The 27,133-nt window shown below is 48.0% G+C and overlaps 2 protein-coding genes across 2 annotated transcripts; both read left to right on the top strand.

Annotated features, from left to right (window-relative positions):
- The first annotated feature begins 224 nt into the window (after positions 1-224).
- On the top strand, positions 225-12,459 carry LOC129714991 (uncharacterized). The gene is made up of 4 exons (XM_055664797.1): positions 225-2,936; positions 4,378-4,540; positions 5,596-6,069; positions 9,012-12,459. The coding sequence occupies exons 1-4, from the start codon at positions 423-425 to the stop codon at positions 9,116-9,118; spliced, it is 3,258 nt and encodes a 1,085-aa protein (XP_055520772.1). The 5' UTR covers positions 225-422; the 3' UTR covers positions 9,119-12,459.
- Positions 12,460-16,533: 4,074 nt separating this feature from the next.
- On the top strand, positions 16,534-27,133 carry LOC129714978 (RNA-binding protein 4B-like). The gene is made up of 4 exons (XM_055664783.1): positions 16,534-16,832; positions 19,909-20,215; positions 25,250-25,807; positions 26,576-27,133. Exons 1-3 carry the CDS (start codon positions 16,728-16,730, stop codon positions 25,798-25,800), a joined length of 963 nt encoding a protein of 320 aa, XP_055520758.1. The 5' UTR covers positions 16,534-16,727; the 3' UTR covers positions 25,801-25,807; positions 26,576-27,133.

The raw sequence follows: 27,133 nt of genomic DNA, 5'->3' as shown, positions 1-27,133 counted from the left end.
TTTTGTTGTCTCTGTACTGTACACTGACAATGACAATTAAATTGAATCTGAATTGAATCTGATCTGATAAAAAGCTTTGCTAATCTGGCATTGTGAAATTTGAAGTTTGTTTCACCGTGCGCCAATATTAAGCGGAAATTTAATTTTGTCTTTTAGCTGAAAACCTGGCTCTTGCGTCCAAATCTATCGACCTATTGGATCTTGTTAACAAGACGAACTCGTAGAACACGTACGAATTGAATAAACACGGAGGAATCGAGGGCAGCCGATCAGATCCTAACCGGGAGCACGATATTTGCCGATCAAAGGATGGGAAATCCGATCATCCGGAGACGGCGTTGGGAATTCGGGTGGAAGTCGAAGGGAAAATACCGGAGCAGGTGGCAAAGTCCGTTAACGTGGACCCAGGTTCTGGAGGCGAGATGGAAGAAGGTCTCACCAAAGACACCGACGCTAACTTGGACCGTGGAATATCGGCGGAGTTGGATAAAACCACCGATGGCTTCCCATGTGCTGAAGGGAAAATGGAGGCGAGACTCCCAGAGGTCCAGGGGGAAGTGAAGGAAGAATTGGAAGACAACGGAGCAGACGATGAGGCGATGATACCCCGCGAGGGGATCGTGCGGCTCGACCAGCTGACTGCCGCGGACGCCCGTGTCGGAGAGCTGGAGTTGAAGCTGAAGGAAGTCGAGACGGAAAACCGGGATTTGCGGAGCGAGTTGGATAACACCAAGCAGGAATTCGAGAGCAAGACGCGGGAAGGGCAGAAGGACAAGCGGACAGCAGCGGAGCTGAGGAGGAAACTAAAGCAGGCTGCGGAAAGACGGGCCGCGGAGGCCGCGCGCACCAGCGAGCAGGCCGGGCAGATCGCCGCTTTGGAAACGGCGCTGGAGCAAGAGAGGGCTCGTGTGGCCAAAGCACAAGAGGCCAACCAGGCCGAATTGGGAGGAGTCTTGCAGCCGGCGGCTATCGCCGAATGCGATGGCGGGGAACCGAGCGGCGACGTTCCGATCCTGCAGGGCGCCGCGGCGGAGAAAATGCGACGACTCGCTCAACAAATTGCGCGGCTGGAAGGCGACAAGACTTGCGTCGAGGAGATCATAGAGGCGCAGGATGGGGCAGTGAATGAGAAAGGCAGAGCCTTGCTGGAATATTTAAAGGGCAAGGATGCTCACAGCCTCGAGCTCGACGACATTGCTTCATTCTTCCCAAACTGTTTGCGTAGCGTATCCTGGGAAAAGACGGAGCACACGCCCAATGAGGGGGACGTTTCTTCCGTGGAAACGGCGGGAGAGGGCGAGACGAGCAGCGGTCAGGAGTTGCTCCCGGAACTCCTCGAGAGCGGGGTCTGTGAGCTCGGCGGCCAGTTCCGGGAGCGTTTGGAAGAACTGCAGCGAAAATGCGACGGACTTACCAGGGAGAAGGAGGAAGAAGGAGACGCCAAGAGGCGCGCCCAGGGTATGTTCGATGACCTGCAGTCTCGCATTCACAGGGAGACCCAACAGCTGACGGTGGCCCTGGATGCCCAGAGCAAGAATATCGAGGGCCTCCTCCAGAGCCTGGGAGAGAAGGAGCTCAACATCCAGGTCTTAAATGGACGTCTGCAGAGCGCGTTGCTAACGTTGTCTTCCCTCAGTCAGGAGAATCACAGGCTGAGAGCCGATTCGAAGACCGTCGCGGAGATTTCGTGTACCAGCCCTGACAAGGGAGCTGCCCCGGGACAGGACACTGGAGAAACTCCTCAAGGCCACCAAATTGAGGGGGGAAATCGCAGTTCGCAGTCAGTCGAAAAATTGGGCCAAAAGCCAGCTTCCTCCGCGAGAGGATCTGCTCACGAAAATACACGGCGATCACAGTTTGAAACGGTGGAACGGTCAGAGCCTGGATTCCACGAACATTCCCTCCAGGGTGGAGTGAACGCATCACAACATAAGCCATCTGGGGAAGAGAAGGGGCCCTCCGTGAATGATCCAGCCACGCAAAATGTGCCCGAGGTGGGAGAGGATGTTGAAAAATGGCAGCAACCACCGGCAAAGGGAAACGGCAAAGCCATTGACCGTAATAATGATCAGTCGATCGTACCAGGAGGGGGGAAGGCAAATTCTACCTCATCTGCAGGACCTCCACAAGGAGACATGGAGATGTCCTCCACACTTCCTCCTGGTGCCCAAGCGAAGAGGGATGTTGAGAGTCGACGGCCACCCAGGGAACTGGGCCACGAGGGCAGTGGCAGTGGCAGTACCGACCCAGCGCAGAATAGCCAAAGCATCAGATCTTCTGATGGTTTGCCGGTGAAGGTTGATGATCCGGCAGAGGGGCTGATGGTCCTTCACGCTGAGGCGGCCCAAGCTGAACCACGAACAATAGCCAGTGGACATTCCCCAACCAAAGTTCTTGCGAGTGAAGAAAAGTCGGAGGAAGGGCTGATTGAAGAAGACTTTGAAGAGGAAGGTGGCGGCGTGAATGATCCGACTCTGGGAGCAGTCCACAGTCTGAGCGGCGAGTTAAACAGCCCCAACGACGAATGCACGATTCTGAAACGGGGGAAGGAACAGCTTGGTTCAGAAGCGCGGAGAGCAGCAGACGGCTCGCCACGCGAGAGGGAGAACTCGGTGAACGCGATCCGATCCGGCGAAGATCAGCTGGGGGTGAGCAGCGACGAGCGGAAGCGTCTTCGGCAGGAGCTGGGCGCGCTGCGGGAGTGGAAGCAGGAGGTCTTGGGAGATGTTGCCACCTTGGAAGCCGAGAGAGGAAGCAACCGAGCGGAACTGCACTCGTTACAGGGCTCGGTGCGTGGGATGCAGAACCACGTCAAGGCACTGGAAGCGGAGCGCGGGGCATTGGAAGACACAGTTGAAAGTCTGAAGCACTCTGAGAAGCACCTCTACCAAGAGCTGGAGCAAGCCCACTTTGAGAAGTCTGTCCTGCAGATTCAGGTACCCAAGTGTCCCATGTCCCGCATAGTTCTCCCCTTTTAGTTTACTTTAGAGATACAGCGCAGAAACAGGCCCTTTGGCCCGCGCAGAGCTGCGATCCCCGCACACGAACACGATCTTGCACACACACACACACACACACACACACACACACACACACACACACACACACACACACACACACACACACACACACACACACGGGACAATATTCTACACATACACCAAGCCAATGAACCTGATTACCCGTACGTCTTTGGAGTGTGGGAGGAAACCGAACATCTCGGAGAAAACGCACGCAGGTCACGGGGCGAATGCGCAAACTCCGCACAGACAAGCGCCCGTAGTCGGGAATGAACCGGGTCTCCGGCGCTGCAAGCGCGGTAAGGCAGCTACTCTACCTTTGTGCTGCCATTTTCTTCAAGACGCATGTTCAGGCACCTCGTGTTTTACCCAGGGGTCACCGACTTGAAAAGCTGCTCGTAATTGGAAAAAAAAACAAATCACACACACACCCATCACACACACACACACACACACACACACACACACACACACACACACACACACACACACACACACACACACACACACACACACACACACACACACACACACACACACACACTCTCTCTCTCTCACACTCTCACTCTCACTGAATCTATCTATCACTGCCTTTAAAAAATATCCACTGACTTGGCCTCCACAATTCCACAGATTCACCGTCCTCTGACTAAACAAAATTCTCCTCATCTCCTTCCTAAAAGAACGTTCTTTAATTCTGAGGCTGCGACCTCTAATCCTAGACCCACCCACTAGTGGAATCCTCTCCACAAACAATTTATTGGTGCTTAGATTTATTGTAGATAAGTTCATTTCAAATATGGTTATTGTACTTCAGTGTAACCTTCTTGTGTGGTGAAGGCGGGTGAAACAATAGACAATAGGTGCAGTAGTAGAGGCCATTCGGCCCTTCGAGCCAGCACCACCATTCAATGTGATCGTGGCTGATCATCCCCAATCAGTACCCCGTTCCTGCCTTCTCCCCATATCCCCTGACTCCGCTATCTTTAAGAGCCCTATCTAGCTCTCTCTTGAAAGCATCCAGAGAACCGGCCTCCACCCACCGAGGCAGAGAATTCCACAGACTCACAACTCTCTGTGAGAAAAAGTGTTTCCTCATCTCCGTTCTAAATGGCTTACCCCTTATTCTTAAACTGTGTGTGGTTCCTGGTTCTGGACTCCCCCAACATCGGGAACATGTTTCCTGCCTCTAGCGTGTCCAAACCCTTAAAAATCTCGCAGTCGCCCAAAAAATCGCCAAGTGGGACAGGCCCTTTAGTCCTCGACTCTCCCATCAGTGGGAAAATGCAAAATAAGGTTTGCCACGCAGGCTCTGCCATGGGCCCACGTTGATCTCTTGCTGAAATGCTGTTTGCAGGTTGAGACTCTGCAGAAAGCAGCGGTTGACCTGAATGAAGAGAAAATTAATCTGCTGAGCAGGCTGAAGCAACGAGAGAATGCGTCTGAGGATGAGGACTTGTCCACCGAACATCTACAGTGCAGTGGCCTTCATGACGAGCCAATGACTGATCATCGGCAAGGTATCATTTGAATTGGCTTTGAATGAATGAATTAATACATTTATTGGGCAAGTAAGTTCACATACAAGGAATTTGCCTTTGCGCTCCGCTCGCAACAACACACCATGCAGTAGATAATTAAGAATACAACATTAAGAATTAAGAATAAAACATTGAATGAAATAAAATCCCAGAGCAAAAGGAGGCTACATACTTTTGGTTATTGAGTAACGGGAAACATGTTCCCGATGTTGGGGGAGTCCAGAACCAGGGGCCACAGTTTAAGAATAAGGGGTAAAAAAATCCCAGCGGGTGAGCAAAAGGCCTCAGGCTACATACTTTTTTTTTCCGGTTATTGAGTAGACGGGAAAACATGTTCCCGATGTTGGGGGAGTCCAGAACCAGGGGCCCAATTCAGTTTTCAAGAAGAGTAATAGAGCTCTTAAAGGGGTAGTCAAGAAAAATGCTGGAGAAACTCAGCGGGTGAGGCAGGGTCATCTAGATGTCTGCCCCTCACCCGCTGAGTTTTCTCCAGCCATTTTTCTTGCTACCAGCGTTTTACGGTTTTTCCGGCATCTGCAGTTCTTTCTTCAAGAATAAGGGATCGGCGATGAGGAAACACTTTAGAACGGTGATGAGGAAACACTTTTTCACCCAGAGAGTTGTGAATCTGTGGAATTCTCTGCCAGAAAGGCAGTGGAGGCCAATTCTCTGGAGGTTTTCAAGAGAGAGTTAGATAGAGCTCTTAAAGATGGCAGAGTCAAGAACGGGGTACTGATTGGTGATGATCAGCCATGATGGACCATCAGCCATGATCACCTCGTTTTTTTTTTGTATACAAGCCCTCTGGTGAATGGCGGTGCTGGGAACTCGAACAGAGGGTCGAATGGCCTCTATATTTAAGAGGGAGTTAGATGTGGCTGCACCTATTGGATACTGATTGTCAGCCATGATATATTGACTCGGGGCATGGCCTACAACCTGCACCTATTTTTTTTTGACTCAGCATTACAATCTTTTTTTTTGTATACAAGCCCTGTGGAAATTAATGGTAGAATTGTACGCGTTTCTTTAAGGTACTGCAGAGGTCACAGCGAGCCAGATGCACGCTGACCTGATGGCTTTGAGACAAGCCGTGCGGGAGAAAAGCGAAGAGGTCGACAGGAACCTTCTCGTCTACACAGACTTGCTGGAGAAGCACCAAGACCCGGAGACTGCCGACGAAACGTGGTCCGCGGTCACTGAGCCGGCCTATCGGGACAACGCAGCGGGGATGGCCGCGGGTTCGGAGCGTGGATCGGTCTCCGGGCAACAAGCGGTCGGCCGTTCCGTCGAGCGGGACCAGGCCGAGACCAGCCCGAGGCCGCCTCATCACGGTCAACCTCGAGGTCCCTCGGCTGGGTTGAACCCCGCGGCGCTCGCCATGAAAATCGACCCCGCCAAGCTCGCCGAGAGAATACGCAGAAGCCGCCAGTTCCGGCACCATCTGTCTGTGGCCTACGATGAAACGGAATACGAGCCCTATGGGCTTCCTGATGTGGTGCAGAAGGGTGAGTAGACACACCAGTCAACTCTGCCAGAATGTTCAAAGTTCAAAGTAAACTTTATTTATCAATTCAATTACAGCTAGATAGGCGCTTAAAGAAAGCGGAGTCAGGGGATATGGGGAGAAGGCAGGATCAGGGTACTGATTGGGGATGATCAGCCATGATCACATTGAATGGTGGTGCTGGCTCGAAGGGCCGAATGGCCTACTCCTGCACCTATTATCTATTGTTTCACCCGCCTTCACCTCACAAGAAGGTTACACTGAAGTACAACAACCATATTTGAAATGAACCTATCTACAATAAATCTAAGCACCAATAACTTTTGCAGAAATAAATTGTTTGTGGAGAGGATTCCACTAGTGGGTGGGTCTAGGATTGGAGGTCGCAGCCTCCGAATTAAAGGACGTTCTTTTAGGAAGGAGATGAGGAGAATTTGGTTTAGTCAGAGGACGGTGAATGTGTGGAATTGTTTGCCACAGGCGGCTGTGGAGGCCAAGTCAGTGGATATTTTTTAAAGGCAGAGACAGTAGTTACACAGAGGATTGAAATTACGTTTTCCCCATACTCCAAATGTGCAAGTAATATTAAAAACACAGGCAGACAACATACCAATAAAAATAGACAATAGACATTACATTATTAAAAATATTAAAATATTCACAGTGTGCCAAAATGTAGCAAAAACGTTGAGGTATTTTAAAAATGGTGCAACAATGAAAGGTGCAATATAGAAAAAGTGCAAATTTCGTACTGGAGACATTGAGCCAAAGTTATTTTCACAGTTTGTTTGTCTTTGTTTGGGTACTGTTCATGGAATTTTCTTAAGTGTGTTGAGTAGTCTGATGGCCTGAGGAAAAAAGCTGTTTTTGAATCTGGTGGTTTTGCTCCGCATGCTGCGGTAGCGCATTACCGGAACAGGTAGGAGGGTGAACAGTTTGTGTGCTGGGTGGGTGGTGAATGGATAGCAGGTATGGCAGAAGACAAAGAGTGGCCATAAAGAGGGCTGGTCCGGTTGGCTGCCAGTGAGCAGCGGAGTTCCGTGTGTTGGGATGTAATGTTAAAATTCTACAAGGCATTGGTGAGGCCAATTCTGGAGTACGTTGTACAATTTTGGTCGCCAAATTATAGGAAAGATGTTAACAAAATAGAGAGAGTACAGAGGAGATTTACTAGAATGTTGCCTGGGTTTCAGCACCTAAGTTACAGAGAAAGGTTGAACAAGTTAGGGCTTTATTCTTTGGAGCGCAGAAGGTTAAGGGGGGACTTGATAGAGGTCTTTAAAATGATGAGAGGGATAGACAGAGTTGACGTGGATAAGCTTTTTCCATTGAGAGTAGGGAAGATTCAAACAAGAGGTTCAGACATGATTTGAGAATTAAGGGACAAAAGTTTAGGGGTAACATGAGGGGGAATTTCTTTACTCAGAGAGTGGTGGCTGTGTGGAATGAGCTTCCAGTGGAAATGGTGGAGGCAGGTTCGATTTTATCATTTAAAAAATAAATTGGATAGGTATATGGACGGGAAAGGAATGGAGGGTTATGGTCTGAGTGCAGGTAGATGGGACTAGGTGGGAGTAAGTGTTCGGCACGGACTAGAAGGGCCGAGTGGCCTGTTTCCGTGCTGTAATTGTTGTATGGTTATATGGGGATCGGTGATGAGGCCACTGATCTTCACGTTTGGGGGAATCCGAATAGTGAAAGGCCTGGATAGAGTGGATGTGGAGAGGATGTTTCCACTAGTGGGAGAGTCTTGGAATAAAGGTCATAGCCTCAGAATTAAAGAACGTTCTTGTAGCAAGGAGATGAAGAAAAATTTCTCCAGTCAGAGGGTGGTGAATCTGTGGTATTCCTTGCCGCAGAAGGCTGTGGAGGCCAAGTCAGTGGATATTTTTAAGGCAGAGATAGACAGATTCTTGATTAGTACGGGGTTATTGGGAGAAGGCAGGAGAATGGGGTTCGGAGGGAGAGATAGGTCAGCCATGATTGAATGGCGGAGTAGACTTGATGGGCCGAATGGCCTAATTCTACTCGTATCACCTTATGACCAAATCCCGAGATCCAGTGAATCAAAGCATACGCAGTCTGGAAATAGACACAAATTGCTGGAGTAATTCAGCGGGACAGGCAGCATCTCTGGAGTGAAGGAACGGGTGACGCTTCGGGTTGAGGCCCTTCTTTAGGCCGAGAATCCGGGGAGAGGGAAACGGGATATGGAAGAGTACAAAGAACATAGTGATACAGCGTGGAAACAGGCCCAACTTGCCCACACTAGTTCCACCTGCCCGCGTTTGGCACATATCCCTCCAAACCTGTCCTATCCATGTGACTGTTTAGGCCTCGATTGAATGGCGGAGTAGACTCGACGGGCCGAATGGCCTAAATCCTACTCCTATCCCTTTACTAGAATGTTGCCTGGGTTTCAGCAACTAAGTTACAGAGAAAGGTTGAACAAGTTAGGGCTTTATTCTTTGGAGCGCAGAAGGTTAAGGGGGGACTTGATAGAGGTTTTTTAAATGATGAGAGGGATAGACAGAGTTGACGTGGAAAAGCTTTTCCCACTGAGAGTAGGGAAGATTCAAACAAGGGGACATGACATGAGAATTAAGGGACTGAAGTTTAGGGGTAACATGAGGGGGAACTTCTTTACTCAGAGAGTGGTAGCTGTGTGGAATGAGCTTCCAGTGAAGGTGGTGGAGGCAGGTTCGTTTTTATCATTCAAAAATAAATTGGATAGTTATATGGATGGGAAGGGAATGGAGGGTTATGGTCTGAGCGCAGGTATATGGGACTAGGGGAGATTATGTGTTCGGCACGGACTAGAAGGGTCGAGATGGCCTGTTTCCGTGCTGTAATTGTTATATGGTTATATTATATGGTTATCCCTTGTGACCTGATGATGGATCAACAGGTGTAAAATTCTGATGTTTCCCTCTCTGTTCACAGGCTTTGCTGACATTCCTTCCGGATCTTTCTGCCCGCATATCCTGCGTCGAGGAATTCTAAATTCCACATTTTGCCCAGCGCAACCGGATGACGGAAACACCGACTAACCTCTGGCAACCGAGGGTGGTAAGAAAATGGCCACAAGTCAATGGAGCCTTCCAATGGACGATGGGCGTTCCTGGAGGAAACGGGAATCTGCCTTACGATCGATATTTCGCCAGCCTCGTTAAAATAAGAACCTGTTTAAAGGTTCTTACTTGGATACGGTTGATATGTACGTGCCTTTTCAAATATCGATGTGTATAAGAAAATCTCAGGCTCATCGAGTCTCTCTCTAGAGGAGAACAAACGTTACTGGTTGTGCTTGTTCAAATTCCTTGGTGCAATCTTAATTTATTTGAGTTTTTTTTTCAATTTTCATTAAAAAATAAATCTGTCTATTTAAAAATAAATAGAGCGGCACTTTGCATTGGACCAGATAGACACAGTGCAGGGCAATGTGATCCTGTCAGTTCTCCTCCTGCTACGAAGGGCCGAATGGCCTATAGAATTAGGCCATTCAGCCCATCAAATCTACTCCGCCATTCAATCACGGCTGATCTATCTCTCCCTCCTAACTCCATTCTAGTGCCTTCTCCCCATAACCCCCGACACCCATACTAATCAAGAATCTATCTATCTCTGCCTTAAAAATATCCTTGGCCTCCACAGCCTTCTGTGGCAATGAATTCCACAGATTCACCACCCTCCGACTAAATAAATTCCTCCTCATCTTCTTCCTAAAGGAACGTCCTTTAATTCTGAGGCTGTGACCTCTGGTCCTGGACTCTCCCACTAGTGGAAACATCCTCTCCACATCCACTCTATCCAGGCCTTTCACTACTCTGTATGCTAAAATGAGGTCTCCCCTCATTCTTCTAAACTCCAGCGAATACAGGCCCAGAGCCGTCAAACGCTCATCATCATATACGTTAACCCACTCATTCCTGGGATCCTTCTCGTAAACGTCCCCTGGATCTTCTCCAGAGCCGGCACATCCTTCCTCAGATATGGGGCCCCAAAATTGCTCACAATATTCCAAATGCCGTCTGATCAGCGCCTTATAGAGCCTCCGCATTGCATCCCTGTTTGTTGTATTCTAGTCCTCTTAAAATAATTGCGTTTTCCTTCTTTACTACCGATTAGTTGTAATTTAACTGCCTACATATATGCTGTAGAAAATGGGTGCAGGATTAGGCCATTCGTCCCTTTGAGCCAGCACTGCCATTCAATATGATCATGGCTGATCATCCCCAATCAGTACCCCGTTCCTGCTTTCTCCCCATACCCCTTGATCCCATCAGCCCTAAAAGCTCAATCAAACTCTCTCTTGAAAACATCCAGTGAATCGCCCTCCACTGCCTTCTGTGGCAAAAAATTCCACAGATTCACAACTCTCTGAGTGAAGAAGTCTTTCCACATCTCAGTCCTAAATGGCCTACCCCTTATTCTTAAACTGTGACCCCCCCCTTCCCGGCCCCTGGTTCTGGACTCCCCCAATATGGGGGACATTTTTCCTGCATCTAGCCTGTCTAAACCCTTAAGAATTTTATATGTAGCAGCTTCCAACGTGGCCTTAAAGAGGAAACAATAAATATATGATGAGAAAAAATTGTAAAGCCACTGGGAATGGAAATAATGGATTGCTCTGGCAAAGAGCTAGCACGGGCATGATGGGACAAATGGTCTTTGCAGCCATCATTCTGTTATTTTGAATGTTGTTCCATTGAGACTGCATGTCTCACCAGTTGAAGGTCTGAAGAAGGGTTTCGGCCCGAAACGTTGCCTATTTCCTTCGCTCCATAGATGCTGCTGCACCCGCTGAGTTTCTCCAGCATTTTTGTGTACCTTCGAAGGTTTGTTATAGTTCGTTCTGTTGATATTGGAAATAATGTCATGTTACAATTTAAGATATGGCTACAATAGAGAATTTTATTGGCAATATGTGGCTTCATATAGTTGTTTATCCAATTTTCAACATTGCATTGTATTTGTAAATAGGTGTTGGGATCTTGTTTTAAGGGTTATTTATTGATCATATTTTATCTGGAATTTTGTCAACTGTGAAAACACTATTATATTCCTTATTTTCATTGCCATTGTATACAGACTTGTCATGATCAAAATCGTTGTTATATGGATATCATTGGTCACAAGGAACAGAAATAGATCATTCGGCCCATCAAGTCTACTCCGCCATTCAATTATGGCTGATCTATCTCTCCCTCCTAACCCCATTCTCCTGCCTTCTCCCCATAACCTCTAACACCTGAGTTCTATTACAGCGCCGGAGACCCGGGTTCGATCCCGGCTACGGGCGCTGTCTGTACGGAGTTTGTACGTTCTCCCCGTGACCTGCGTGGGTTTTCCCCGAGATCTTCGGTTTCCTCCCACGCTCCAAAGACGTACAGGTTTGTAGGTCAATTGGCTTGGTATAAGCGTAAAAAAATTGTCCCCAGCGTGCGTGTAGGGTAGTGTTAATGTGCGGGGATCACTAGTCGGTGCCTGTTTCCGCGCCGTATCTCTAAACTAAACTAAACTACTTGTTTAAGAAAGATCTGCAGGTGCTGGAAAAATCGAAGGTAGACAAAATTGCTGGAGAAACTCAGCAGGTGAGGCAGCATCTATGGAGCGAAGGACTAGTTCCTAAATCTCAGTCCTAAATGGCCTACCCCTTATTCTTAAACTGTGACACCCCCTCCCGGCCCCTGGTTCTGGACTCCCCAAACATGGGGGCCATTTTTCCTGCATCTAGCCTGTCTAAACCCTTAAGAATTTTATATGTAGCAGCTTCCAACGTGGCCTTAAAGAGGAAACAATAAATATATGATGAGAAAAAATTGGAAAGCCACTGGGAATGGAAATAATGGATTGCTCTGGCAAAGAGCTAGCATGGGCATGATGGGACAAATGGCCTGTGCAGCCATCGTTCTGTTATTTTGAATGTTGTTCCATTGAGACTGCATGTCTCACCAGTTAAAGGTCTGAAGAAGGGTTTCGACCCGAAACGTCACCTAGTCCTACGCTCCATAGATGCTGCCTCACCCGCTGAGTTTCTCCAGCATTTTTGTCTACCTTTAAACAAAACTGTACTTGAGTTTTGCTCCATCTTCTGAGATGCAGGTTTAGAATTGCTTCCTTTAAATCTTTGAATTCAAAATTTTACGTGTGCAAATGTCCTTTGTGCTCAATTGTCGAATCTAATCTGCAATGTAAAACGTTCACTCCCTGAGAGACTGATTGCTTTTGAGATACCTCATGTGAAATCTTTGAAGTTTTCTCTGTTCTCAATTTGTTCAGACTATTGTTAGTGTTTACCCTGCATTAAACATTTGAACTGTCGGCCCTTCAGTGGGCGAAAACATCTTGTGCCTCTAACTAAAATATAATTACATGCCCTTGCAATGGACCTTGTGAACGAGTGATGTATTTTTTTATTGGTGAATATAATGATCAGGTTCTTGGTTTCTTGGTCCTCCAAAATATTCCAAATGGAATTTAAACTGGAGGTGGTGGAGGGAGGACTTATTGGGAAGAAACATAGAAACATAGAAAATAAGTGCAGGAGTAGGCCATTCTGCCCTTCGAGCCTGCACCGCCATTCAATATGATCATGGCTGATCATCCAACTCAGTATCACATACCTGCCTTCTCTCCATACCCCCTGATCCCTTTAGCCACAAGGGCCACATCTAACTCCCTCTTAAATATAGCCAATGAACTGTGGCCTCAACTACCTTCTGTGGCTGAGAATTCCACAGATTCACCACTCTCTGTGTGAAAAAGGTTTTCCTCATCTCGGTCCTAAAAGATTTCCCCCTTATCCTTAAACTGTGTGACCCCTTGTTCTGGACTTCCCCAACATCGGGAACAATCTTCCTGCATCTAGCCTGTCCAACCCCATAAGAATTTTGTAAGTTTCTATAAGATCCCCCCTCAATCTTCTAAATTCTAGCGAGTACAAGCCGAGTCTATCCAGTCTTTCTTCATATGAAAGTCCTGACATCCCAGGAATCAGACTGGTGAACCTTCTCTGCACTCCCTCTATGGCATGAATGTCTTTCCTCAGATTAGGAGACCAAAACTGTACGCAATACTCCAGGTGTGGTCTCACCAAGACCCTGTACAACTGCAGTAGAATCTCCCTGCTCCTATACTCAAATCCTTTTGCTATGAAGGAAGAAAGAGCAAATTTAAATTTAGTTGCATCTGGTTGGGTAAGTGCAGGAGTAGGGTGAGGCAGGGTGAGACCACACCTGGAGTATTGCGTGCAGTTTTGGTCTCCAAATCTGAGGAAGGACATTATTGCCATAGAGGGAGTGCAGAGAAGGTTCACCAGACTGATTCCTGGGATGTCAGGACTGTTTTATGAAGAAAGACTGGATAGACTTGGTTTATACTCTCTAGAATTTAGGAGATTGAGAGGGGATCTTATAGAAACTTACAAAATTCTTAAGGGGTTGGACAGGCTAGATGCAGGAAGATTGTTCCCGATGTTGGGGAAGTCCAGGACAAGGGGTCACAGCTTAAGGATAAGGGGGAAATCCTTTAAAACCGAGATGAGGAGAACTTTTTTCACACAGAGAGTGGTGAATCTCTGGAACTCTCTGCTACAGAGGGTAGTTGAGGCCACACACAGTTCATTGGCTATATTTAAGAGGGAGTTAGATGTGGCCCTTGTGGCTAAGGGGATCAGGGGGTATGGAGAGAAGGCAGGGATGGGATACTGAGTTGGATGATCAGCCATGATCATATTGAATGGCGAATGGTGCAGGCTCGAAGGGCCGAATGTCCTCTACTCCTGCACCTAAAATTTCTATGTTTCTATGTAACAGCACCTCATATTTTGCTTGGGCAGCTTGCACCCCAGCGGCATGAACATTGACCTCTCTAACTTCAAGTAGTCCTTGCTTTCCCTTTCTCTCCATCCCCCTCCCAGTTCTCCGACCAGTCCTACTTTCTCCGACTACATTCTATCTCTCCCCTGACATCAGTCTGAATAAACTGTCCCGACCCGAAACGTCGCCCATTCCTTCCCTCCAAGGACCCCCTGTCCCACCTCCAGGGACCGCCTGTCCCACCTCCAGGGACCCCCTGTCCCACCTAAGACAAGATCCCTCTTTGGCCAAGGAAGGGGATGGGGGGAGGGGGGCGGGACCGGAGCGTTAATTGACAGCGGGGCGGACCAATCGAGGGAGGGGGCGGGAGCATAGGATTGATTGACAGTGGAACCGACCAATCGTTCAAAAGGGGGCGGGAGCTGGACAGCGGAACTGACCAATCGGGTCAGGAATAGAGAAGGGGGAGGGTGTGGAGGATTAATTGACAACGGGACCGACCAATCGTGTGCGGGAACGGACGAGGGGGCGGGAGCTGGACAGAGGAGCCGACCAATCGGGGGGCGGGAATAGAGAAGGGGCGGGAGCAGATGACTAAATGACAGCGGAATTGACCAATCGTGTGCGGCAACAGACGAGGGGGTGGAACAGAGGGGGCGGGAGCAGAGGATCCATTGACAGCGGTACCGACCAATCGTGTGCGAGAACAGACGAGGGGGGCGGGAGCTGGAAAGTGGAACGACCAATCGGTGCGGGAATAGAGAAGGGGGCGGGTGTAGATGATTAATTGACAGCTGAACTGACCAACCGTATCCAGGAACGGACGAGGGGGCGGGAGGGGGCGGGAAATGACAGCGAAACCGACCAATCGGGGGCGGGAATAGAGAGGGAGGGGGGCGGGATCAGATGACCGAATTGACAGCGGAATTGACCAAGCGAGCGAGAGGGGGCGGGATAATCTTCAATTGACAGCGGAATTAGCCAATGGGAGGGAGGTAGGGAGGGCCGGTGGGGGCGGGAGCAGAGGATTAAATGACAGCGGTACCGACCAATCGTGTGCGATAACAGACGAGGGGGCGGGAGCTGGACAGAGGAGCCGACCAATCGGGGGCGGGAATAGAGAAGGGGCGGGAGCAGAGGATTAATTGACAGCGGAGCCGACCAATCGTGGGCGGGAATAGAGAAGGGGCGGGAGCAGATCATAGATGGACGGGGGGAATGACCAAGCGTGGGGGGGAGAGGAGGAGGGGGAGGGGGGTGGACAGTGGGACCGACCAATCGTGGGCGGGAATAGAGAAGGGGGCGGGAGCAGAGGATTAATTGACAGCGAAACTGGCCAATCGTGTGCGAGAACAGACGAGGGGGCGGCAGCGGGCAGATGAATAATTGACAGCGGAACTGACCAATCGTGGACGGGAATAGAGAAGGGGGCGGGTGTAGATTATTAATGGACAGCGGAACTGACCAATCGGGCGAGAGGGGGCGGGATGATCTTCAATTGACGGCGGAATTAGCCAATGGGAGGGAGGGAGGGAGGGCCGGTGGGGGCGGGAGCAGAGGATTAAATGACAGCGGTACCGACCAATCGTGTGCGAGAACAGACGAGGGGGCGGGAGCTGGACAGAGGAGCCGACCAATCGGGGGCGGGAATAGAGAAGGGGCGGGAGCAGAGGATTAATTTACAGCGGAGCCGACCAATCGTATGCTGGAACGGACGAGGGGCGGGAGCTGGACACTGGAACCGACCAATCGGGGGCGGGAATAGAGAAGGGGAGGGAGCCGATCAAAAATGGACAGCGAAACTGGCCAATCGAATGCGGCAACAGACAAGGGGGCGGGAATAGAGAAGAGGGAGCAGATGATTAATGGACAGCGGGAACCGACCAATCGTATCCAGGTACGGACGAGGGGGCGGGAGCTGGACAGCGGAGCCGACCAATCGGGGGCGGGAATAGAGAAGGGGACGTGAGCAGAGGATCCATTGACAGCGGTACCGACCAATCGTGTGCGGGAACGGAGGAGGGGGCGGGAGCTGGACAGAGGAGCCGACCAATCGGGGGCGGGAATAGAGAAGGGGGCGGGAGCAGAGGATTAAATGACAGCGAAACTGGCCAATCGTATGCGGGAACGGACGAAGGGCGGGAACAGAGAAGAAGGGGGGGAGCAGATCATAAATGGACAGCGGAATTGACCAATCGTGTGCGGGAACGGACGAGGGGGCGGAGCAGATGACAGAGGAGCCGACCAATCGGGGGCGGGAATAGAGAAGGGGGCGGGTGTAGATGATTAATTGACAGCTGAACTGACCAATCGGACGAGAGGGGCGGGAGCTGGAAAGTGGAACCGACCAATCGTGGGCGGGAACAGAGAAGGGGCGGGAGCTGGAAAGTGGAACCGACCAATCGTGTGTCTAGGAACGGACGAGGGGGGCGGGAGCTGGACAGCGGAACTGACCAATCGGGCGAGAGGGGGCGGGTTGAATTTCAATTGACAGCGGAATGGACCAATCGGGCGAGAGGGGGGCGGGATAATTTTCAATTGACAGCGGAATTAGCCAATGGGAGGGAGGGAGGGAGGGCCGGTGGGGGCGGGACATCTGCTCCTGTCCCTGCGCATCGCGGCGCCATCTTGTGAAGTGTCGGCGTCGAGCGGCGACAACACCTCCTTCTCTCTCCCTGTACAACAACAAAACACACACAAACCTCGCCTCCTCGTGGTGTTGGGGGGGGAGGAGGAGGGGGGGGAATCACCGAAACCCTTTTCGCTTTTAAAAAAAAAAAAAAAAAAAAAAAATTATTATTATTTAAAAAAATAATTTTTACGAAGTGGAAAAAAAAAAATGGTGAAAATCTTCATCGGGAACCTGCCCCGGTTGGCGACGAAAGAACAGGTGACGAAGCTGTTCGAGAAGTACGGCAAACTGACCGAGTGCGACATCATCAAGGTGAGGCGAAGATTTTGGTTTCTACGATAATATTTCCGAATTTAATTTGAAACTCGAGGTGGAATAAATAAATGCATAAATAGACACACAAACAGGGGGTTTAAGAGAGTGATAGACAGCGTGGAAACAACTCGCCCGCACCCGGCCGACACCTGTCCCACCTGCCCGCGTTTGGTACGTACAAACCCGTCCTGTCCATGTACATACAGTACCTGTCTAAGGTAGACAAAAGTGCTGGAGAAACTCAGCGGGTGCAGCAGCATCTATGGAGCGAAGGAAATAGGCTGAACGTTGGGATAGTCCCAGCAATTAAATTGAATCTCAACTACCTACTCTACTCTGGCAGCTCGTTCCATACACCCACCACCCTCTGTGTGAAAATGTTACCCCTCAGAATCCTATTTCCCTTCACCTTAAACCTATGTCCTCTGGTCCTCGATTCCCCTCCTCTAGGCAAGAGACTGCTCATTGAACTGCAATAGACTATTATTATTATTATTACTATCATTAGTATTGTTTGTTTTTTGTGTGTACACACACACACACACGCATATATATGTATATATTTATATTATATATATATGTGTATGTATATATGTGTGTGTGTAATATATATATATGTATTTATATATATATGTGTGTAATATATATGTTTTTATGTGTGTGTGTATATATATATATGTGTGTATAATATATGTATGTGTGTAATATATGTATGTGTGTAATATATATATATATGTGTGTAATATATATATGTGTGTGTGTGTATATATATATATATATATATAGACGTGTGTGTGTATATATATATGTGTGTATATATGTGTGTGTAATATATATGTTTTATATATGTGTGTGTAATATATATGTGTAATATATGTATGTGTGTGTGTATATATATGTGTGTGTAATATGCTATATGTATATATATGTGTGTGTATATGTATATATATATATATATGTGTGTGTAATATATGTATGTGTGTGTAATATATATGTATATATGTTTGTATATATGTGCAGGTAGACACAAAATGCTGGCATAACTCTGCGGGTCAGGCAGCATCTCTGGAGAGAAGGAATGGGTGACATTTCGGGTCGAGACCCTTCTTCAGATTGATTCATTTAGACTGACCCATCTCTTCTCTCCAGAGATGCTGCCTATCCCACTGAGTTACTCCAACATTTTGTGTCTACCTTTGATTTAAACCAGCATCTGCAGTTCTTTCTTACACATATATATGTGTGTACTTGTGAGTGTGTGTGTGACCTTTTATGTCTCGTTTATTATATTGTTTACAGTGTACTATGTTTACATATTTTGTTGTGCAGCAGCAAGTAAGAATTTCATTGATCTATCTGGGACATATGACAATAAATCACTCTTGACTTGAGACTCTGCATCTTATCCCTCTCATTATTTTGTACACCTCTATAAGATCACCCATCATCCTCCTGCGCTCCAAGGAACAGTCCCAGCCTGCTCGACCTCTCCCGAGAGCTCACACCCTCTAGACCTGGCAACGTTCTCGTAAATCTTTGCTGTACCCTTTCCAATTGGACAATATCTTTCCTATAACACGGTGCCCAGAACTGAACACAATACTCTAAATACGGCCCCACCTAACATCTTGTATAACTGCAACTTGACCTCCAAACATCTATACTCCATACGTCAATATACTAATAAAATAACGTTCACCATTTGTTCTCAGCAAGTGGGTTTTCATGCAATCTTGAAGTAACATCAAGGGGGAACACATTTGTGGAGGGACCGATGTGATTGCAAAAGTGTTACAATAAAATCCTTCCTCCCAAACTGTTCCAAAGTTCTGTTGCACAGTTCCCCACTTGGAAAAGGATAGATTAAATCTTTGAAATAAATTAGTTTGAGTCTTGTCACAAAGACAACATGCTCGAAACCTGAAATTAAAAAAATACAAAATAGTGGAGACACTATTAGATAAGAGAGAAATAAAGGGAATTATTAAATATTTGAAATCCAGATACATTTGCTCGAGTCCTGCCACGAAGGCAACACACTGTGGATGCTTGCAAACTGAAATAAAAATCAAAATAATGGAGACACTCAACAAAAGAGAGAGGGGGAAAGGAATCGATGATGACGTCCAGAATTTCAGGAATGTATTTTGGTTGTAAGTGTTCTTCACCATATGGGTTTTGAGGTGTGAAAGATGCCACAAAACAAGTGCAAAAAGCTTGAGTTGACAGGTTCGCGTATGTTATTACATGTTAAGTACCGAGAAGGAATGGGACTGGACAAAAATATACCTTGTGCACCAAAATGCAGTAAATTAGAATTGAGATTCCCTGTGGGAAAATGACATGGGCAGTATTGAGCTGTCTTGGCTTAAAAGGAACATTGACACTGGCATTTAGTTTGTCATTTTTCCCCACTGAGTTTCTCCAGCACTTTTGTCTACCTTCGATTTTCCAGCATCTGCAGTTCCTTCTTAAACACAAAGTCCGTTTACAATCCACTCAAGCAAGTTCTGATCATGTACATTAGTCTCTTTTTCCCTATATCTCATGAATGCCTTTTAATTTGGCTAGAAAACGTGGTCTTCAAGAATGACGGCCAACTCTAAAAGTCTGAAGGAGGGTGTCGACCCGAAACGTCACCCATTCCTTCTCTCCAGAGATGCTGCCTGTCCCGCTGAGTTACTCCAGCATTTTGTGACTATCTTTGGTGTAAACCAGCATCTGCAGTTCTGTTTCAGACTACCTCATCTGTTCATTGTTTGCAATCATTCCTAACCGATAGCCTTGCTTTCTTTATCGTTTGTATGGAAGCCAGTGACAGTCTCTGAGTGTTAACTTTGATTTATCAGTACTGTGTGGGAGTTACGAGTATAATCCAGATAAAGATTGATGATCATCTGTTAGTTTTAATAGCAGAAGTGAAGATTGCAGTTTTGAGAAACAGACTTGAAATGGTGTGAGTGGAGTTTGGTCTTTGGCAGGGTTGATAGTGAAAGATTCAAGTCATTTATCCTCATTCAGAATTGCTGGGCTGGGGGAGAAACTATTGAAAAGTTATTTTTCTTTCCATTAGAATTATGGCTTTGTTCACATGGAGGACAAGGAGGCAGCGGAAGAGGCGATCAAGAACCTGCACCATCACAAACTCCACGGGCTTCCAATCAACGTGGAAGCCAGTAAGAGCAAGGTGAAGACCTCGACCAAGCTGCACATCAGCAACATTGGTGGCGAATGCACGAACCAGGAGCTGCGGGCCAGGTTCGAGGAGTATGGACCTGTCATTGAGTGTGACGTTGTCAAGGACTACGCCTTTGTGCACATGGAGAGGGAGGAGGATGCAATGGAGGCCATCCGAGGGTTTGATGGCACTGAGTTTAAAGGTGAAAGAGCTGTGGGATAGTGGGGTTCGGGCTGCTGCACTGATCATATCTAGCATTTGTGGCTCTCCCCGTAAATGGCCGTGGTTGCATTTGGGGCAACGTGCGAAGAGTTAAAAATACGCTGAGCCATCCACCTACTGAATTAATTTAAAAAAAAGATTAGAATTGACATCTGAAGAGAAGGTACACATAACGAGAATGTCCCGCAGGGTCCCAAGTCAACGGTTGCCATTGCCCTGCTCTGATGAATCGCTGGCCAGTGTATTAGTGAACATTTCTAACATTCATTCATAGAACAAAGGTGTCACAGACACAGTCAGCATTTCATTCCCATCCCTAGTTGCCCATGGAAAAAGGTGGTGTGAACTGCTGCTGTTCACCACTGCGACATCGCTGGTGAAGGTAGTCCCATGGTTGCACCCTGTCATGTCGAGGGTTATGGGGAGAAAGGAGGCAGCGATCAGCCAGGATTGAATGACTGCACGGAGTGAAGTCGATGGGCCAAACGGCCTAATTCTACTCCTGTAACTTCTGAACTTGTGAACTTATTTTTTGGTGAAGGACCCTCGAGGTGGCGGCGTTTCTGTTTGCCTGCTGCCGTTGTCCTTGGTTGGTGATGGCCGTTGTGAGTATAGAAGGTGCTATTGGGAAAGATCGTATAAAAATGCACACCTTATCCTCGTAGTTGGTAAAAGTCACTAGGAGCTATTGGCTGGCCTAGAATTGATTCCTAACCAGAACTAGAAGACATGCATGGCTTATTCTATGGAACGAGAGGCTCTGATACTCCCCCCATCCCCCCCCCACCAGATGTGAATTGAATAGTGTTTGAATAAATATACACTGATTGTTGCATTGACTTTAATTTCATTTTCTTATCTATTGGGTGAAGGGCGGACACAGTGTCATTTAGCATTCATTACCCAGTGCTGATTACCAGCGGGTCTTGATAACAAACGAAGTGCCACGTCCCCACCTACTGCAAACAGCACTGTGTAGCCCTCTCGAGGTGAAACCCCCTTTACTCCCGTCATCGTGCATGTGCACGAGAAAGGCGATGCACTCTGTTAGGACCTCTGGCACGGGAAAACAAGGTAGGTGACATGTAGTTGTGTTTAAGAAGGAACTGCAGATGCTGGAAAATCGAAGGTAGACAAAAATGCTGGAGAAACTCAGCAGGTCAGGCAGCATCTATGGAGCGAAGGAAATAGGCAACGTTTCGGGTCTTCAGAATGGATTCGACCCGAAACGTTGCCAATTTCCTTCGCTCCATAGATGCTGCTGCACCCGCTGAGTTTCTCCAGCATTTTTGTCTACCTTAGGTGACATGTAAATCGTTGGCCAGTAGCCAGAAATGTGAATATTTGTAGAAAACTTGAGCTAGGAAGAGGCGTTGTTTAACATGGGGGAGAACTCAGCAGTTTCCAGGAACAACGGCGCATGTCTCATTGTGCTTTAAGTGCTGAGGCTGCACTGTTGTTGCTACTTTTACACAATGGTTCACGGACAGCTAGCCATATCTTGGCTCTTGATATGTCCTTGTGTGTACTTCCGTCTGCTGAGTCAACGGGAAACGCTCTCTTGGATGAGGATGCTGTCTTAGATTATGGATGTTTTTTGTGGAATGTAACATCTATACACTCAAAAGAGCTGACCTCGCACGATAGTTCTCCCAGTTATAGAGCAAGGGGCATTCCGTCTCTGATTTCCCTCGCCCACGTTCCATTGGAAAAGGTTTCCCCATTCAGAATGCAGGACACTACAGTTTTACTCACAGAGAAACATTACAAAATAAAGTGTTGATTAGAACTTCCCTACGTACTCTGTGCAACTGGGCGGCACGGTGGCGCAGCGGGAGCGTTGCTGCCGTACAGAGTTTCCTGACTGCGGGTGCTTTCTGTACAGAGTTTGTACCTTCTCCCCGTGACCTGTGTGGGTTTCCTCTGAGATCTTCGGTTTCCAACCATGAGCAGGTTTGTCGGTTAATTGGCTTGGTGTCAATGTAAAATTGTCCCGAGTGTGTGTTAATGTGCGGGGATTGCTGGTCGGCACGGTTTCGGTGGGCCGAAGGGCCTGTTTCATAGAAACAATAGGTGCAGGAGTAGGCCATTCAGCCCCTCGAGCCTGTATCTCTAAACTAAACAGTCTGGAATTTTATTCAAATATCTGTGTGACCAGCAATAGTGATGCTACACTGATCTTGCAATAAACTCCGAGGACAGCTGTAAATCTCTTCCCTTTGATTACAGTTGGTCTGGTTTAAAATTATATCTTTGTATTTTACCAACCTATGTTGATCATCTTTTGAATTACTGAGCCAATTGCATGTCCAAAAGATATTATGGAATTTGAAAGAAGCTGGTTCAAACAATTCTCGTTGCTCATTCAAAAACCGGCCATCTTTCAAGCATTTTTTGTCCTTTGAGCCTTTTTTTCTAGTTTGGTAGAAAATCTTTGGCCATTTGAGAACTTGGACTGCTGCCTCCCATTTGTGTGTAGCACCTAAGAATGTTTGGTTCTCTGCCCCTCTTTCCTTCCAGTCAGCTTGTTGTTCTAACTGACATTTTATTTAAGAAGCGATATTCAACCAACGTTCTCTTTCATCAAAGTCCAGTGACTTTACTTTAGTTTAGTTTAGAGATACAGCGATCTGGGACTGGGTCCGCGCCGACCACCGATCCCCGGGCCTTAAAGGGCCTGTCCCACTGTACGAGGTAATTCAAGAGCTCTCCCGAGTTTTCCCCTGATTCGAACTCGGAGAATGTCCGTAGGAGTTCGTGGACGTCTCCTAGCGGCTCGTACGAGTAAAAAGTAACAATTTTTTTCATCGCGAATATTTTTTTTACTCGTGGACATTTTACACAGTGTTGAAAATACGTCACCAGTTTACCGTATTTCCCGAGTACCTACGAGACATCCACGAACTCCTACGGACCCGCTACGGACATTCTCCCAGTTCGAATCGGGGGAAAACTCGGGAGAATTACTCTTGAAATACCTCGTACAGTGAGACAGGCCTTTAACACTATCCTACACACACTGGGGACAATTTTTACATTTACCAAGCCAATTAACGTACAAACCTGCACGTCTTTGGAGTGTGGGAGGAAACCGAAGATCTCGGAGAAAACCCACGCTGGTCAAGGGGAGAACGTACAAACTCCATACAGATCGAACCCAGGTCTCCTGCGCTGCAAGGCAGCAACTCTACTGCTGAGCCACCGTGACCAGATCCTCGATAGCCCAGTCTTGAATCTTGAAAAAAATGTTCCCCCTTGGGTTTTCCCATGTCGTTCAGTTTAGTTTATTGTCAGTGTACTGAGGTACAGTGAAAAGCTTTTGTAGCGTGCTATCCAGTCAGTGCAAAGACAAGACAAGACGTGATTACAATCGACCCATTTACAGTGTATAGATACATAATAATGGAATAACATTTAGTGCCAACAAAGTCCAAACAAGGATAGTCCGAGGGTCACCAATGAGGTAGATAGGCTCTCTGGTAGCGGTAGGATAATTCAGTTGGTTGATAACTGCTTGGAAGCAGATGACTATTGGTCTCCAGAGATTTCAGTCCTAACTGAAGCCCTGCTGCTCATGCCCACCCCGTTTGCATCTCGCAAGTTCCACCAGTTTCTTTTTTGAAGGAGAGAGATAGCATGATCAGCTATATGACCGATTTGCAGCTGCCTTAACAAACTGTTTGCAGCTGAGATCTTTCTCTATGGAAAAGCTGAAGGGCAGCTTGGGCCTTGTCGATTAACTTGATCAATTGCTGTGTGGCAAGTAGTGTGCTTGAGTTCAATGTTGCATCGTTACATTCATTTCCATTCATCCTTATTTTTCTTGCTCTACAGCTTGTTGCACTGGTCATTTTTCTTTTCCCCTCTGTCTCGCCAAGAGAAAATCGCAAATTGCCAACACTGGTGTTCTGAAGTTCAGTGACGCAGTTGGTGGGGCGGGAGGGGCGAGGATTGAAGGAAGGTAACAAGGTCTCCTCTTGCGACCTTCCTGGAGGCGCAGCGGAACAGTTGCAGCGCCTGAAACCCGGGTTCGATCCCGACTACGGGTGCTTGTCTGTGCGGAGTTTGTGTGTTCTCCCCGTGACTTGCGTGGGTTTTCTCCGAGATCTTCGCGGTTTCCCTCGCTCCAAAGCCCCTCGCTCACTCAACGTCCCCAAAGACGTACAGGTTTGTAGGTTAATTGGCATGGTGTGTGCGGGGATCGCTGGTCAGTACGGACTCAGTGGGCCGAAGGGCCTGTTTCCGCGCTGTATCTCTTATTGAAATAGATAGGATTATTAAGGTTACACAAAAAAGCTGGAGATACTCAGCGGGTGCAGCAGCATCTATGGAGCGAAGGAAATAGGCAACGTTTCGGGCCGAAACCCTAGGATTATTAAGGGTTTGGACACGCTAGAGGCAGAAAACATGTTCCTGATGTTGGGGGAGTCCAGAACCAGGGACCACACTTTAAGAGGGGATCAGGAGGTATGGAGAGAAGGCAGGTACGGGATACTGAGTTGGATGATCAGCCATGATCATATTGAATGGCGGTGCAGGCTCGAAGGGCCGAATGGCCTACTCCTGCACCTAATTTCTATGTTTCTATTAAGGGGTAGGCCATTTAGAATGGAGATAAGGAAAAACTTTTCCACCCAAAGAGTTGTGAATCTGTGGAATTCTCTGCCTCAGAAGGCGGTGGAGGCCAATTCTCTGGATGCTTTCAAGAGAGAGTTAGATAGAGCTCTTAAAGATAGCGGAGTCAAGGGATGTGGGGAGAAGGCAGGAACGGGGTACTGATTGTGGATGATCACAGTGAATGGTGGTGCTGGCTCGAAGGGCCGAGTGGCCTACTCCTGCACCTATTGTCAATTGACCATTTGACTCCCCTAAGACATGGTGACTGCTCTAGGTGGCAGTTATTATAACTAAATGTGGCCCTGCCGAACTTTGCATGTGGATCCAACATGACCACGGCAAGTGAGCGCATTTGAAAAGATGTTATTGAGCAAACTCTTGCGTCTTGTTTTTAAAGGCAAACGGATCCATGTCCAGCTGTCGAGAAGTCGGCTCCGGACACAACCTGGGATGGGCGACAAAAACGGCTGTTTTCGGTGCGGTAAAGAGGGCCACTGGTCTAAAGAATGCCCCAAAGATCGCGTTGGTTTCGAAGGCGGATTCCCTTGCGACTACCCCCAGCCCTACGCGGAGCGCCCGGCATATGACGATCGGTATGGGATGGCTGAGCACTTCGAGGGCTATTTGCCAGAGCCATACACGCCAATGGGGGACCCCTACTATGAGCGGCGGTCGACTCAGCTTCCACCGATAGGCACCGCCATGAGCGACTGCGTCCCTGGTGGCTTTGACCCCTATGGGAGGCACGCTGTGCCGCCTCCAAACCCTTCCTATTACAGCCGAGATAGGAGCCCTCTGCGCCGCAATCCCATGGCTTCCTCCAGCGCCGGATACGGGTATGAATACTCACACGTCTCCTCGGCTCCAATGTCCTCTAGTTCTCCGTATGACGGGCCCGGCTCAGCGGGGAACGCCTACATGGGCCGCATGCAGTACTCAATGTTCTGATCCATAGGTGAGCCACTGTCAGCTTTCCAGCCACAGGTGTGTGTGTGTGTGTGTGTCTGACGTTGCACAGATTTGGCTTACTCAGTGGCTAATGCGCAAAGGGCAGTAAGGGTTTCCTTACGTCCTGCCCGAGCCCCCCCCCCACCACTCCGTCTGTATTGTGTTTTTCCTTTTATCCCCGGGGTCCATTCCCTTATCTTGGGGGTTGGAGTGGGAAGCGGAGCTTGCTTGAAGCAGCAGTTTCTGCTCGCTGCTGCTACCCTAAACTTGCAGTAACTCCGGCTGACATTGGCATCAAAATGGGTTACAATGTCGGAGCCGGCCTTGCTGCACATTTCTTACAGTTGACGAGCGAACTGAAGGGGCTTGGGGGAGGGGGTTGAAGCAGACGGCATCTATTTAAAGTATTTAAACTCAAGAGTATGGTCAAAGTCGGGGGTTGAGAAGGAGTGGGAAGTTGATCAGAAACCTAGTATAATACACAGTGACCTCCATGTTCATTTATGCTGCTGAGTTTTGCTATTATAATAAACTCACCACCACAAAAATACTTTTTGCCAAAATTGGCAAAGAACTTTATTTCTCTCTCTTTCTTTGTGCATTAGTCACTGGATATCTTCAAGTCTGTCTCTCACATGGCTCCTGGCCGCATGTGGGACAAGGTAATTGATCCGACTGCGTGTTTCAGGGCAGTCCGATCAGGCTGCTGACACGGAAAATTACAGCAAAAAAAAAATGATGTCCCCGTGTGCTTTCTCACTTTTGTTTCTTGCAGGAGTGATATTTATCCCTCGGCAACAGAGTGGGGTTTCCGAGTAAATCTTCGGGTTGTAAGGGATGTGTTCCGTCGCCTGGATGTTGATTGAGCAAAAGGTGTCTGGTGTGATGCGATAGCCCAGTCTTTCCTTTGAAATGATAATAAAATACGTTGTGATTCTTGATCTGAACTCGTTCTCCTCCGCGGCAAGCAGAGACCAATCTTTCTGAATGCGTGGGAAAGAACCACAGCACAAAATGCCACAGCGACTCAGCGGGACAGGCAGCAGCCCGGTGGCAAAGGAACGGGTGACGCTTCGGGTCGGGTCCCTTCATCGGGCTGGCGTCTGGATCAGAAACATCGCCCATTCCTTCTCTCCAGAGATGCGGCCAGTCCCCGCTGAGTTGCTCCAGCATTTTGTGTCTTATCTCCAATCTTTCTCGCCATTTCCGTCGTGTTCTCTGTGCTAGTTAGAAGTATTTGCGCATCTGTGACTAGTTAGAAAGTATACTTTTTTTTTTTTTAGTTGTGCATTTCCTTGTATTAAAAGCTGAACAATAAATACCGGGAATTTCA

The sequence above is a fragment of the Leucoraja erinacea genome, chromosome 44 (assembly GCF_028641065.1).
Source record: "Leucoraja erinacea ecotype New England chromosome 44, Leri_hhj_1, whole genome shotgun sequence".
Taxonomy (NCBI): domain Eukaryota; kingdom Metazoa; phylum Chordata; class Chondrichthyes; order Rajiformes; family Rajidae; genus Leucoraja; species Leucoraja erinaceus.
This window is presented reverse-complemented; position numbering and strand designations above follow the sequence as displayed.

Excerpts from the sequence above, each read along its gene's own strand:
- LOC129714991 (XM_055664797.1), top strand. The coding sequence starts at position 423 with ATGGAAGAAGGTCTCACCAAAGACACCGACGCTAACTTGGACCGTGGA. Across the intron at positions 2,937-4,377 it reads AGTCTGTCCTGCAGATTCAG|GTTGAGACTCTGCAGAAAGC; the intron begins GTACCCAAGTGT and ends TGCTGTTTGCAG. Across the intron at positions 6,070-9,011 it reads TCCTGATGTGGTGCAGAAGG|GCTTTGCTGACATTCCTTCC; the intron begins GTGAGTAGACAC and ends CTCTGTTCACAG.
- LOC129714978 (XM_055664783.1), top strand. The coding sequence starts at position 16,728 with ATGGTGAAAATCTTCATCGGGAACCTGCCCCGGTTGGCGACGAAAGAA. Across the intron at positions 16,833-19,908 it reads CCGAGTGCGACATCATCAAG|AATTATGGCTTTGTTCACAT; the intron begins GTGAGGCGAAGA and ends TCTTTCCATTAG. Across the intron at positions 20,216-25,249 it reads TGATGGCACTGAGTTTAAAG|GCAAACGGATCCATGTCCAG; the intron begins GTGAAAGAGCTG and ends TTGTTTTTAAAG.